At 36.8% G+C, this 14,501-nt stretch overlaps 2 protein-coding genes across 3 annotated transcripts in view; one reads left to right on the top strand and one right to left on the bottom strand.

Moving 5' to 3' along the window:
* Positions 1-2,977, bottom strand: part of LOC116252306 (probable sphingolipid transporter spinster homolog 2) — a 34,096-nt gene extending 31,119 nt beyond the window's left edge. For both annotated transcript variants that reach the window (XM_031626471.2, XM_031626472.2), the window contains exons 1-3: positions 2,448-2,977; positions 1,191-1,319; positions 792-893 (exon numbers count right to left, since the gene is read on the bottom strand). In XM_031626471.2, coding sequence (XP_031482331.1) covers positions 792-893; positions 1,191-1,319; positions 2,448-2,791 — 575 coding nt within the window. In that variant the 5' untranslated portion in view covers positions 2,792-2,977. The remainder of the gene's footprint in view (positions 1-791; positions 894-1,190; positions 1,320-2,447) is intronic.
* Positions 2,978-8,775: 5,798 nt separating this feature from the next.
* On the top strand, positions 8,776-14,378 carry LOC116253626 (AP-1 complex subunit sigma-2). The gene is made up of 8 exons (XM_031628553.2): positions 8,776-9,042; positions 9,150-9,272; positions 11,604-11,690; positions 13,082-13,173; positions 13,243-13,351; positions 13,438-13,473; positions 13,824-13,910; positions 13,984-14,378. Exons 2-8 carry the CDS (start codon positions 9,270-9,272, stop codon positions 14,053-14,055), a joined length of 486 nt encoding a protein of 161 aa, XP_031484413.1. The 5' UTR covers positions 8,776-9,042; positions 9,150-9,269; the 3' UTR covers positions 14,056-14,378.
* Positions 14,379-14,501: the final 123 nt, after the last annotated feature.

The following is a 14,501-nucleotide window of genomic DNA, read 5'->3' as shown; positions in this document are numbered from 1 at the left end:
AAAAGAAATAAAGTTCTATACCATGACCCAGTCATTTTTTATAACTTTAATAGTGGTCTTTGGCTTGTATAACCTGACTCAGGTTAGTAGAGTAAAAAAATTAAATTTAATGGCATATTACCATGCATACACAGAGATAGTTCTAATGTCAATTAAAAGTAAGAACGTGGACTCTTTTGAAACCTGCCAGAGGCATGTCTACCTCTGTTTTAAGGGTAAAGAAAACAGTTCCATGTATGGGAGGAACCATACATAGATCGTGGATGCCATTAGCCCATAGAAAGATGGACGTCTTCAACTTCAAATATATGGTCACTCTGAAAAGATCTTATGCAACTTTTTATAAGGATATAGTGATAAATTTGTGCAAAATTCAAACATGTCCAGTATTTGAAATCGTGTTTCCATTTTTCAGTTTCTAACTTTTCCATTAAAAAACTCTTTATGCATGCACATTTTTATCATTTCTTACATATATATATATATATAACAAATATTATCCTAAAAAAAAAAACCTTTAAAATTTAGAAGACTTTCTAGGTTTTCTCTCTACCAAGATGCAGGTGAGGGCTGAACCAGTACCTTGTAGTGGGCTGAATAAGAATTTCAATATGATAGACATGCCTAAGAAGCAGACTGAAGATTAAAGACTTAAAGTTGTCGTTTATGTGCATGCAGAACTTGTAACACATCCAAACAGTATATGACTTTTAGCAAGCAATTAGCTGCAACCAGATATAACGGCCTTAATGTGATCTTGTACTGCTAAAGAGCTCGAGAAAGTTACGTACGTCTTTGCTAAAGATGCAAAAATTGGAGAAGCCACAAGGAGTCCAACCATAAATGCTGAGGATAGAACACCGTCTTCAAAATAATTCAAGTTAAAAGCACCCCTGTGTCAACAGTTCAACAAAATGAACTCCATTATAAGAAAAGAATTTCATTCCAGACCACCCACTAAATACAATACTAGTTAGCGTCTGAACTGTTTGAAAACAAAATCCTAGCATGGAATATATGTAATCAAAATTCAAAACCGCAGAAATGAAATATAAGATCAGGTTTGTCTATGGGAGTTACATAGACCTCAAAAATGTTCACTAGACACTAGATAAAAGATGAGAAAATCAAAGCAACATTTATTGCAGGAAAGACTGACAGGTGTATTCAAGAAAGGAAAAAGAACTTACTGAATTCCAGTACCCTTTGTGCATATGCCATCTGTACAAGTTCTGCGGGTTCCATTCACACCATTGCTTGCTATTGCTCCTCGATCAACATAGTTGAGCATGTTGATCACACAAAATATAGCAAGCAACCTGAAAGAAGAAAGAATCACCCATCCATTGACAACTATAAATTGGAAAAAGAAAGGAAGAGAAAAACTGAAGGTTATCCAACTCTTAGTTGTTCTTTTCTTTTCTCTGTCTTGAGAAACAAGTGAGGCAGATAAACCATGCTAAACCCATATCAGACGACCTCACATGTAACAAAACATAAATGAAAGAGAAGTCCACATGAAACAATAAAATTTCGGTTAAATTCAATTAATCCACCTCCACGGAGATATTAACTTTGAAAGAACAAAAAACCCATTGAAACGCATTGGAAGAGGGAAAGAAAACAAGCGCCGCATCTATATGAGTAAATATATGATATACCCGCAGCAGGAGGACAGCAAGTGGCAGATAGTGGAAAGAAACGTGTTTGCCCTTGCAAAGTCCTGCTATGGGAGTGCAAATTCTTAAATTGTCTCATAGTTAATAGTACTTCAACTTCATCTCTGATTAGTGCTAACAAATGTAGCTAGCAGTTCTTACGTCCTAACTCTAGCAAGATGACGTATCCCGGCCTGCTTCCTGCCAATGGGCTTGCTGGTTGTATTAACAATTAACAACGAAAATTCTGTTTTCTTCCCCGATAATAAGAATTTCAAAATCTTTTGTACTCCTGTGTTCCTCGCAATAAGTTTTCCCTTTCTTACCAAGGCGATAGCTCCAGTTAAAAAATAGAATCATGTGCCTAATAATGACTACCATCTCAAACGGGATACCCTCGACCGACGACATGAACTTAATCGGTGGGGCACGATTAATCAAATTAATATCATGAAGGGGCCATGATTAAACAAGATCGTCAGAATCCTCCCCAACACCATCAAGAGCCGATTTACAATGACAATAACGGGTGAGAGCATCCCCAACAGGAAAAGAGCCCAACCCCAACACAAAAAACTGACAAAACAACATGCCGGAATCAGAAACACATTCAATCGCCTTTAATCTTTCCAACGAAACCAAAACCCAGAAAGAGATAGAGACGCATGGGAGCCCAGAATCCACCGGGGGGTAAATGATGCCAATAATCGCTAGGAATTGTAAAAAACAAGGCGTCAAAAATTTTGAAACAAAAAAAATCCAGGAACCAGCGGAAAGTAAAAGGCATACCTTTTAGGAGTGAACCACGAAGGATTCGACGAATCTGCCATTGTCACCGCCCCCGTAGCGACGACCACTGTCGTTGTTCCTGCTGTCGTCGCCGACGCTATTGTTTCTAATGCTGCTTCCGCTGTTGTCTTTCGTGCTATTGGTGTTACTGATTCTGACGCTGTTGCTGATGGTGGTAGTGGTGGTGGTGATGGTGATTGCGGTGGTGGTGGTGATTGCGGTGGTGATGGCGATTGTGATGATTGTGGTGCTGCTGGTGGCGGCGACGGAGGAGCGGATGATGAAGAATCTGGGGCCGAGGGAGGTGGTGTACCCGCCTGACCGGTCTCCGAGGGAGACACCATTTAACGCCTCTTGACCTTTGACGACCCAATCCTCCCCTCCCTTGCTTGTGGTGCTTGGAAAGGTCGTTGTGGCTTGTGGGTGGGGGAAGTGGGAAGGAAGAAAGCTTGTGCTTCAAGCCGTCTCCGCCCTATGCCCCACCGCCACGGCACACCTAACACCCACAAGGGCCACAACCCTCGTCCCCTTTAAACGACCTCCATTTTTCTTTTCACTTTTTAGTTTTTTCCCTCTGCCTCCATTTAACCAGACACAAACACAGGTCCGGTTAATGGCAGCCAGCAAGATTTGCGGCGGACCTTCTCCTGTTACTTGACCATCCGTTGGGAGATCAACGGACCAAAATCAATCAGGAACTCGCTGGCTTTAGGCCGTCGCCGTCCTTTTTCGCTTTTCACGGCCTTTGTCGCTTTGCTCCGGTTGTTGCCCTCTTTTTACTCCTCACGGTTAATTTTCAGTCCCTTTGGCATCACAATTGAATTTACTTTATACTCTTGAGATTGTTTTATGAATTGAACAGTATTTTATCGTAGAAAAAATTTTGGTTAATCTAGTTACAGATAAAGCATGTAAAACTAATCCAAGATTATCATCTCAAAAGTGGTTTTTCTTTATTATTAATAGCATCCATTTCAACTTAAATATGATTTATCCCTTTGACAAGCAGGTGCAACTTCCTTGTCAAAATTAATTTCTTTGTTAACAAATTTTGAAATGACAATTCCACATATCCTTACCTTATGCGTACATCATTAGTTAGAAAATGTTGAAATGATCACTTACATGACGAACTTGTTAACAATTAAAAAGATTAATAATTCTATTTATGTTTCTTATTTTTTTGTCCTTTTACATTAGGTTAAGTGGGTAATGGGATTTGTTGAAAACGTAAAATTAATTCATGATTAGTTTTTATAACTTCATTATCAAAATTGAACGATGTATTTTAGAGGTTGTGAATGTGAGAGGCTATAGGCTGGCAAACTACAAAAATTAAGGTAGCTGGATCTGCTTGCTTTAATATATAAATTAATGATTACTTACAAAGAGTGAAAAGCAAACTAAAATAAAAGTTTTATACACACTTTATATATATAACTCGCCGGAGCCTTTTTCTAGTTGGTTTAGAATGATAGAACTTAGAAGTCATAGTCAATCAACGATGATCCCATCCGGTGCTTTCTCGGTGGAAACTCCCGGCTCCTACGCATCCGGTAAGTAATTTGTTTTTGTGGGACAATCAGTCAACATATATTGAATAATAAATTGATCTTGTAATTGATAACGAACTCTTTGGGTGGATAATAAATAAACATTGTTACATTAATAAAATATAATTAAAAAATAGTTTAAAGGTGGATAATAAATAAACATTGTTACATTAATAAAATATAATTAAAAAATAGTTTAAATTTTAGGTTAGTTTTTTAAGGTTCATATGGGCTATTGTGAATCGATCATCTCTAGTGCAAAGACAATCAAAATTTACAGTATTGATATGTTACTTTATTATAATTCCTAGGCATGAAAGTAGGTATGTACCACAAGGAATGAGGACTTTCGCTTTTAATTGGGTGGTGGGATGAAATAGCTTTTATTCTCACCCCAATTAGTGAAACTCTGTAATCCCATATTTTTCAAGTTTGAATTATTTTTTGAGCAAGCTCTCAATGAACCACCATATAGTTTTGGAACACTTTTCCTCAGATAAATTTTTCTGGGTTTACAAATTTTATATCTATTTAATTAGCTCATTTTTTATGAAATAATTATTCTTAAAGCTAAACTCTTCTCCCTAAGTGAAACATAATCTACCCGTGTAAGATAAACAATTTGCTTTCTAACTGCTAAGGTTTTTTGGTACCTTGAGTTCTAGGGGGTATAATAAGCTTCTTTGAGCTTCCCCACACCGTTGACCCGAGACACCCAAACCTCGAGCCTGGGCCCGGCCCGACTAGGTTAAAATAACAAATATATTTTTAAATACAAACAATACATAAATATAATTAACTGTAATAAAATACATATCACTATAAAAAATGATATTAAAAAACACATATCGGGCCAACCCGAGCCGGCCCACTATGCCTTTTTTTGGGCCTGATCGTCGAGCCGATACCAGAACCAATGCCCAGCCAGCTTAAGGTCTCATTCTTCCATTTTATTGCATTAGCTCATGACTGAAAAAAATCTGCCTGTCAGGGTTGCCCTCTGTAAGCCAAGTAATGTTGGACATGAGCTTTTAGAATAAAAATTCATTTTTTTTTTTTTTACCTTCTAAAGCTCAAACCATAAGTCACAATTAACCATTAATAAAAATGTTATTGCTTGTCACGAAAAAATATTCCATCCATAAAATAAGTAAAATTGCACCACGTGTCTAAGATCAAAGTTTTGGGAATCCCTTTCCAAAAAAGTAAAAGAAAATGGCTGGTTTCACTACCATTGCTGATATAACAGTGTTAGGTCCATATCTGGGCCAGACTGCTAGAGTCCAACACTGAGCCATCTTGATGGCAAGAAAACCCAAACCATGAACATGCCCAACCTTTTTCAATTTGTTCTTTTTCAGTGTTGTTACTATTATCACTATCAAAGTAGTGAGTCCCACAAGGGAACGCTTTTAGAAAATGCATCCTAATTGTAAACTTTTAGTTCTTCTTAGCTAAAGATTTCTGCCACCACTGCCAACAACTGAGCTATTTAACAAGGAATGAGATTTTTATGAGACCTATGCGCCAAATTATAACTTACCAATTTTTTTATTTGCTCATTTGCTTTTTCAGCTGTTGCTGCATGTCTTGCATGAAGTTAACAAGGCAAGAATATATATATATATATATATTGCATGTAGCATGCACGTGAAATGGTTTAAAAGAGAATTTATTGGTATGTTTGATGTAGCAACCTTGAGGACGATACCTAGAAAGATTTATCGCACAAAGAAAAGGCCCTTTAACGACAAAGAAAAAAGTCAGTAAAAATTGCTAAAATATCAGTAAAACCTTTACTAACATTTATACCAACACAATCTCAAATGCCAATTGAAAAAAGGTCATTGCCGTTGCTTTCACTAACGAAACATGCATGTATTGGCGAGGATGTTATTACTGATGCAATCTTCATGTCACAGAAAGCAGGAAAAAAAAAGTGTCACAAAAAATGGTGGCCAGGTAGTCAAAAAAAACTATAGTGAGCGACGTGAAAAAACGTGTTGGTAATAGTACAAAGAATTGGTCCCGTGAAAAAATGCGTCAGTAAATAGTGGCGTGCCCACCACATACCACCGGCACTGATTGTTTTAATTGGTCTTTGTTTTTCACAAGTAAATCAAGGGGCGAAGTGAAAGAATTTTTAGTGAGGGGCCGAATTATAGTTTCAATATATTTCTTTTTAAGGGAAGCCAAGGCTCCTGCCGGCCGGCACCCCTGGATAGAACAATCCCGTTACCGAAATCTAATTGCTTAGACTATTTGTGACGAGTACAAAACCAGCATTAGTTAAAAAACAAAAGACACCTTCCCTGACGTTTCCTTAGCTCGTGTTAGGGAATACAAGGTGTTTCCGATGCTTGTCGTTTTATCTTGTGCCGCTAAGGTACATTCTTGTAGCGCTCTTTGAGATAGTAGTACTGGATTGTGAATCTTGGATTGTAAATATTTAAAATTTGTACAACTTCATTTGATCTATAAACTCTAATTTGACTTTTGGTAAGCTTTTAATGTTGATCTAGTTGGGTATTGTTTGTGGTGGTGATGTCTACATGAATTTAGTTTATGCTTCCCAATCAATAAATTGGGGTAGCAACAAATATATTATGGTTCAACTGTTGAATGAGACATGGTAAAAATAGCAACAAATATACAAATTTCACTAATATGGCACCTTAATGCCTCCATATTGTGTCTGTAACTCACATACCTTTAAGGGGGAAGACACATTGCATGTTAGACAGTGAAAGTGTATAGCAAACAATTTGCTTGGCTTCAAGGGTAACAATATATATAAATGGAAGTTAAAGGCACCAATATGAAAAAAAAAAAGTTTTTTGCCCACATCAATCCAAACGTAGCTTGGTGTCTTGTATGAGAGAGAGAGAGAGAGAGAGGGGCAAGAAGATAAGAGGAAGGACAAGAACCGGTCTACTTGGCCTCGTAATGGCACTCTAATCTTAAGATCAATACTACTCTTCAATACCATCAAGATAACACCTTCTAAGAATCGAACTAAGGACCTGGCTATAACAGGTCATCCAACACGATCGGTTGCGCTACCTATGACAGAGAGAGACAATGTTTTAAGGGGGAAGCTAGGGGGCTACAAATAAGAAATGGCATGAACATGGTACTCTTTCAAAACGTAGCAGCTCTCCTTGGTCATTCATAGCACCTTCCAAATGTTGATAACTTCACCAACAAAATCTTTCATTTTCTGGAACTTTGAAATGCAAAAAAATGTCCCTTGATTTGGACACTCCCCCTAATGCCAATTTGCATAGTTACTTTCGTATTTGCAACCTTCTCCATTGTTGGTATAATTTCCGTTCAAATTTTATAGCTCTAAATTCTATCTTATATTAGGAGACAATTTATTTCAATATGTTTGATTTTTCACAAACTAAACTCATATTTCATACTCACAACTATAAGAGCCATTTGATGACCTTGAATTTTGAAAACAAAGTTTTACCTCAAATTGAAATCAGAATGAAAATTTCAGTTCTATTTTTTATTTATGTTTGATAGTCTTGAATTTTGATTCCAAAATTGAAAACTATGTCTTCGATAAAACTGGAGTCAAAATTATAGAATTGATGAATTAAAGGCATCATAACATATACCTTAAATAGAAATGAAAAAAATCTAAAATTTTGGAATCATAGTTCCACCGTATAAGTTAAAATTATAATTTCATATCTTAATTCAAGAATGAGCATATAATTCTTGGGTCTAAATTTTTTGTTTGATAGTGCAATTTCCATTTCAGCAAAAATAATAATTTTAATTCCATAAGTCCACAATTCTGATATCATCAAACATACCCTTATGACTGACATTGCTCTGCTATACGAAGTAACAGTCACTAGGCTTCATAACGGTAGTTCATATTAGAAAACTCTAAAAGACGAGACAAGTATTTCAAATTATAACTAAAATATTGTAGGTCCTTAAATAGATTCTCATATTATAAGCATAGCATGCAAATTGATCTCTATTTGGTCTTAATTTAAGGTGAGAGTGAGAGAGAGATTATCTGTTTGGGGGCTTACAAAGAGACAGATCTCTAGCTGATCGAGTTGGGGGCTTGCAAAGAGACAGATCTCTAGCTTTATTCTGTTATATTTTTGGTGCTATGTGTTTGTATCTTAAAAGTGAAATGCGGTCCATAAGTTGAAAGGTGCACCGTTGCCGTCATTCATACCAATACAATTCATAACCCCAAAAACAATGAAAATGATGGAGCCTCCGGTCGCTTTTCTAAACTGTTTGGTCTTAATAAAAAAAAAAACATGTAAGAGAAAGAAAATAAATAAAAACAAGTGAGAAAATATAACCTCTATCTATTCTCGTTTGAGAAAAACAGCGTCAATGAAATTTGAACGGATTAATGTTTTAGTGTCATTGCATTAGCATACTCAAATTTGAAAACTTTTTAATTGACTATATTACTTTTGGCATTGTTGTACGTTTGGCCCTAGCATGAGACTATGTCTTAAGAGCCGGAGATGATCAAATTAAAAACCCAAAAAGAAAAAAAACAAATGAAATATGAACAAAATTATTTTTATAAAAATATGAAAATACTCAACATGGAAACGGTGGAACATTCCCGACCCGAACACACATGCTACTCCGGTACGTTAGCAAGCCGGAAGTCGGCTACTTAAGTTCACGTATGTTAAGGGGACGTTTGATTGATCGGTTGAAGTTTTTTTTTTTTTCGAAAGAATAGGTGAAATTTCACCCGCCCCACTAAAAGTGGGGCAAACGTGGTGAAATTCACCCCGTAAAATGGGAGCGGGTGGAATCTCACCCGCGCTCGACACCCTTCCCCCTCATTTCCTCCCTCCGCCCGCAGCTCCTCCCCGCTCGACCCTGTCGCTTCTCACTGTCGCACCAGAGGCCGCTCCCACCGTCGCCGCACTCACCGTCGCTGCTCCGCTCCTCTGCCGGTGATCTTTCCCTCTTTCTCTCTTGCTCTCTGATGCCCTCGTCTTCTCCCAAATCAGTGCCCTAATCACCGTCGCTCGCAGGTTCTGTGGCATCTCCCTTTCTCTCTTTCTCCCTTTCTCTCTTGCTCTCTGATGCCCTCCTTTTCTCTGTTGCCCTAATATATTCATTTTTGGCATCTGACCGGCAGGGAAGACAGGGCAGCATCCGCCAACGCCACGGTCGCCGCTCCTCCGATCCGCCGTCGCTGTTGCTATTGCCCTCGTTTTCTCCTATTACCCCTGCGGTTCGACAAGATCCGTCCAGCGATATGGTACTCTCTGTTCCGGTCCTCTCTTTAGCATCTGGATCCTTGATTCTTGTTTTATTTCACGTTTTTGCTTTTTTGAGTGGATGATAAAATGGGAAATTGTGAAAACGTCTTTGTTTTATCAGAAGAGTATGATGAGATCTGATGAATTAGGTTAAGATCTATCGGAACGAAAGGGCTTGGGATGTATTAGGTAGTTGGACGAGGACGCGATGAATATGTATTTTTTATGTTTTTGAAAAATGACTTAGAATTAGAGTTAACCGACATTTCCAATTACAGAAAGTCCTTAGGGGAAACGAAAAAGGAAGAAATCTCCCTTGGGCATACTCGACCCCTACACGCTAACTGTATAAACATCTAGTATAATTTGTTATATTGAAGATTTTACGGTCGTTACATGGGCAGTGGTAAATTCATGGTTAAAAGGTGTTCATGGTCATGCCTGTTCTTGCTGCGGCGATTGCAGATGGCATACTTGAGGGTAATAGTTTTTGCAGGATTTAGGCTACTTAATTGTTGGTTCTGGTGAATTGGTTGAAAAGCTTTGATGATGCAATTCAAGTCTTATAGAGATTTAAGTTTTAATGCTTCATCGGTAGTTAACGTGAAAAACCATTTGAAAAATCATTTCGTGTGGTGGAAAGTGGGCCATTTTTCATGGGGAATCTTTTAGCTCGTCGTAGATGTGACGGCAAGTATTTGAGCACAAAGAGCTCTCGAACCATTGTCTTGAGAAGCCAATCTCTTGCCTGCTTTCTGCGTCTAGAAAACCACTTGCTGATTTTTTTTTTTTTTTTGTGTGTTCCATAGAGTTGGCTTTCATGCGCCTTGGCTGTTAAGCAATTTCATATCCTTCTGTTGGGAATGAGGCAAACTGATTGTGAATGTTATAAAGTTACACATATTAACTATTCAATCTAAAATTGAATATAATGCCCATATCGTGAGAATCTTAGAGAAGAGGGGAAAAAAGGACTCAAATTGAACATGCAATATTCTAAGTATGAAATTATAAACAATAATGAACAATTTACCCGTACTTAATACAAAGCTGTAGCCTGAGATGGCAACTGACTTTCGTTCATGAATATGAAAAAAAGTAAAAGATGCTACGATAACATAAAAACTGGTCGTGATAACATGAAAAAAATATTTTGATCCAACATGAGAGTTATCAAGCAGGCTAGCATTTTCTCATGAAATGTAGAGCTTTATGTAAAAGCCAATGAAACTTTTATATCATGGTCGAACAAAGATATCAAATCTCCCTTGAATATTCATAAGCTCAACTTACTGTGACATTTTTAAGCCTTTCCTCATCTGGTTGCTCATTCACCAGGATAACCGCAGCTTTTTGTTCATGGCAGCCACTTATTTGGTGCATTTAGATTTTCTTCATGTCACTAGTGAGTGAGTCGACAGTCTAGACTTACAACTTTTTTTTATTCAGAAGCATCACTTGCTTTTGGGTTTCTCCTTCAGTTTTCCTATCTCTTTTAGGGGTTGTTTGGCAGCAGGGACACATTGTTCTTTGAGGTAGGTTTATGGGACACTCACAATGTGTCCCTGCTGCCAAACGACCCCTTAAGTGTTATCATATTCCCTATCTTACATGGCAAAGCTTATATCTTTGGTTGCATGGTTGGATATTCGTAGTAAATGCTTCTCTCCTTTCTTTCTTTTCATACACTTCCTTCCACACTTATTCAAATTAATATTTAAGAAATATCCTTGAAAGTTATGCTTAAGCTTTCACTTGAAAAAATCTTGCCCTAAAAATGTTTCAAACAGTCAAACATCATATGAATAAAAAGAAGAACTGAAAAAGTACAAAATAAAATCTTCACTGAGTAACCTGCAATCACTTTAGGAGTACTGCAATATTGACACAAAAAAAAAAAGCAAAGGTGGGACATGAGTAAAAATGCTACCCAGTTTAGAGTTAACGTTTTTGGGTTCGTAATTGATCTTGTTCAGTTTTTGCCAATTTGAGAAGGGTTTTGTAATTGGTCTTATTTGATTTTGGCCAATTGAGTATATTAACTTACAAGTGGTGTTTACTTTCCATTCTAACATGCTTTCTCCAAAGACTTGTGTATGGATTTCTTGCACGTTAGTATGTATTGTTGTTGTGCCAGGCATTTTTCTTTTCAATGTTTACCATAATTGCTTAGTTATTATAAAACTTTCATGTTATATTAATTATTCTTAATTTCTGCAACTAATAAGCCTAAAGTGAAAGCTGCTTCTTTTTTAGTGGAAGGAGATACTTTGCTTTTCATTTTTGTTATACACTGTATAACAATTAAACATCTATAATATGTCACACAGATTCACTTTGTGCTTCTGATCAGTCGCCAAGGCAAGGTGAGGCTAACAAAATGGTATTCACCTTATTCACAGAAGGAGAGGACGAAGGTAAGCAGGTCAAGTTGTGTAATTTTCATGCAGCATTCTCTGTGTCTTGTCTCTTTGGTAGTTTAGTTTTGTTGTTTGCTTGACCTTGGAGCTAGATTCTTATCCTAGATATAAGATGCTACAATATGCCTGAATCATTTCAACTATTGATGTTTTATGCTTTTGAGAACTAGCTACTTTGACATGTATCTAGTTTATTTACTATCACTTCTCTTCTGGTTACAATCTAAAAAGAATGCAACTAAGACTAACACTAAGGTAGTTTTGCTTATGTAAATGGTTGAAGAAGTTTCAGTTGATTTTTTTGTCTTGGCACCTCTAAAACCCTTGTTCTTCCAGGTTAGCTAACAAAACTTTATGATTCCTTTTCACTATATTCTACTGATGTTTATTTCTGGCACTGAGAGAAATGATTCTGAAGGACATTGAGCTGTACTGTTTGTCTGAAATGGCAAATGTCTTTGTGAGCTTGTAAAGGAGAACAAAAAAAATGTAAAGAATAGAGAAATTTGGGCTTGTACATGCACCTGTATTGCATGTGCATCAGGCGGTGTTGTATGTCTACTATGGGTGTGATCAGGATCAGGCTGAGTCACCAAGTTCAATGGTCAGCCATGCTGTGTGCTCTCTTTAGCACCCACCTGAATCTGTCAACATGTAATCTGCACATTAGGCTTAGCTTTGGCTTAAGTTGTGGCAATTAAATGAATCATATAAATTGTTTAGCTCTTTTCCAGATGCCCTTTCTAGATATTCTTTTGCTTTTGATATTATGATTTTCCGTGGTACTGTAGTATAGTTTCTTCTTGTTTGGCTTTGCTGGTCAATTTATTGTATCATCTTTTTTAATTGCTTGATTGGCCTTACTGAAAGCAACACCTTGATGTTCTGCATACAATTTGAAATAATTTTTTTTTCAGTTATTGAGTATTGAACAACAATTGATATCTTATTTTTTACCATAATTTTTTTATCAGAAATGTTCTTCATAGTTCATTGATTGGTAGTTGCGAATCTCGATATGGAGAGAGTGGGACCAGTATACTCTTGCTGTGCCCCCCTGAGTTTTTATAAGATGATACAATCCACATCTGCACTCACCCTACACCCTGCATCTGCACCTATCTGAGAGAAAGCAATGATGACATAAAGATATCAAGTTGACAAAAATAAGGAAATCATATACTTAAAAATATAAATTTGGATGTACTTTTTTTACTATGAATTCTAGGGATAATATCATGGCAATTTTTTCCTGACAATATTTTCAGAATATTATGATATTGTTGTTAATTGATAGAAGGACAAATATCTTCAGTGCATGTTTACGTTTAATATTAATAATTTCATACTGCACAGATGTTTATATTTTCTTCTTTATATTTCTGAAGGTAATTCGAGAGCTCAGTGGTCTTATTCTCACGAGAGGCCCAAAGCTTTGTAACTTTGTTGAGTGGAGAGGGTACAAAGTTGTCTATAAAAGGTAAGAGACACATTGGTTCCATTATTGACATTCCTTACCTGATAATCTGGATAATTGGGTGGCTTGCAGATATGCTAGCCTTTACTTCTGTATGTGCATAGATCAGGATGACAATGAACTGGAAGTACTTGAAATAATACATCATTTTGTTGAGATACTTGATCGCTATTTTGGCAGTGTAAGCCTCTGAATGCCATCATTGTCTCTAGACATTGGTTTTTTTTGTATGAAAGACTATCTTAATACTTCTTTATGTTTCCTCAGGTATGTGAGTTGGACTTGATATTCAATTTCCACAAGGTATCATTTGCAATCAAATTATTATTATTTTTTTGGCATTCTCTATGCACACACACAATACCCATGCCACACACTAGCATTTGTTTTATCTTGCAAGATAGTTTAGGTTTTCTTCCAATCCCAGGAAAATCTACATTGCAAGAGAATTATCAATGCTATTGGTGTATAAAACAGCTCATATGTGACTTTGTCCACAAACTTTGTTGACCTGTTCTTTATAAATTTGTTAAGATTCTTAGTCTGCTGTGTTTGGTCATTTTTTGGAAATCTCAGTTTTTCAGATAAGTTGTTTTGGTTTCCTTCCTTCTTTTTCTGATTTTTCCTAATGTTGGTTTCTTATGAACATTTAGGCATACTTCATCCTGGATGAGCTTTTGATTGCCGGTGAACTTCAAGAGTCAAGCAAGAAAACTGTTGCAAGACTTATAGCTGCACAGGTTTGTTATGATCTGCAGTTTCAGGATGCTTGCTTGACTTGACTCACTGTACTGAATTTGGATTTGAATGCAGGATTCTTTAGTGGAAAGTGCTAAAGAGCAGGCTAATTCTTTAAGCAATATAATTGCGCAAGCAACAAAGTAGTTCTATGCCCTATATTTTGCTGTTTTTTGCATTATTTGGAGTGCCCTTTTATGTGTGAATTTTGGGTCGTCGAAGTTACAGTTCTTCTGTGTATTTGAAAAAGACAGTTAAGACGGGGAGCCTCTTTGGCCAGCGTTTAGGAGCAACGCTCAATGTTGTCTGTGCTTTGATTTTTTCTTTTCTCCTTTTAATTTTGTAACTCCAACAGTGTAATTTGCACGGCTTTCCTTGCCTTTCTGTTATCTGCTTGGAAACGTGTGCTGGGAAAGTAACAACTTTCATCTCATACAATGGGATTAATTAAGAGGGATTAATTAAGACCATGACGATTTTGATCTTAGATAATGGTTTGCCAGGTAGTCAAGTCCTATTTTATTCTGAAGTGTAGCTGATCGGTGAAAGTTCACTAACACTGAGTTAGGCTGCCCAGAAAGGTTTTTGTCGAA

This window comes from Nymphaea colorata, chromosome 4 (assembly GCF_008831285.2).
Source record: "Nymphaea colorata isolate Beijing-Zhang1983 chromosome 4, ASM883128v2, whole genome shotgun sequence".
Taxonomy (NCBI): Eukaryota; Viridiplantae; Streptophyta; class Magnoliopsida; order Nymphaeales; family Nymphaeaceae; genus Nymphaea; species Nymphaea colorata.
This window is presented reverse-complemented; position numbering and strand designations above follow the sequence as displayed.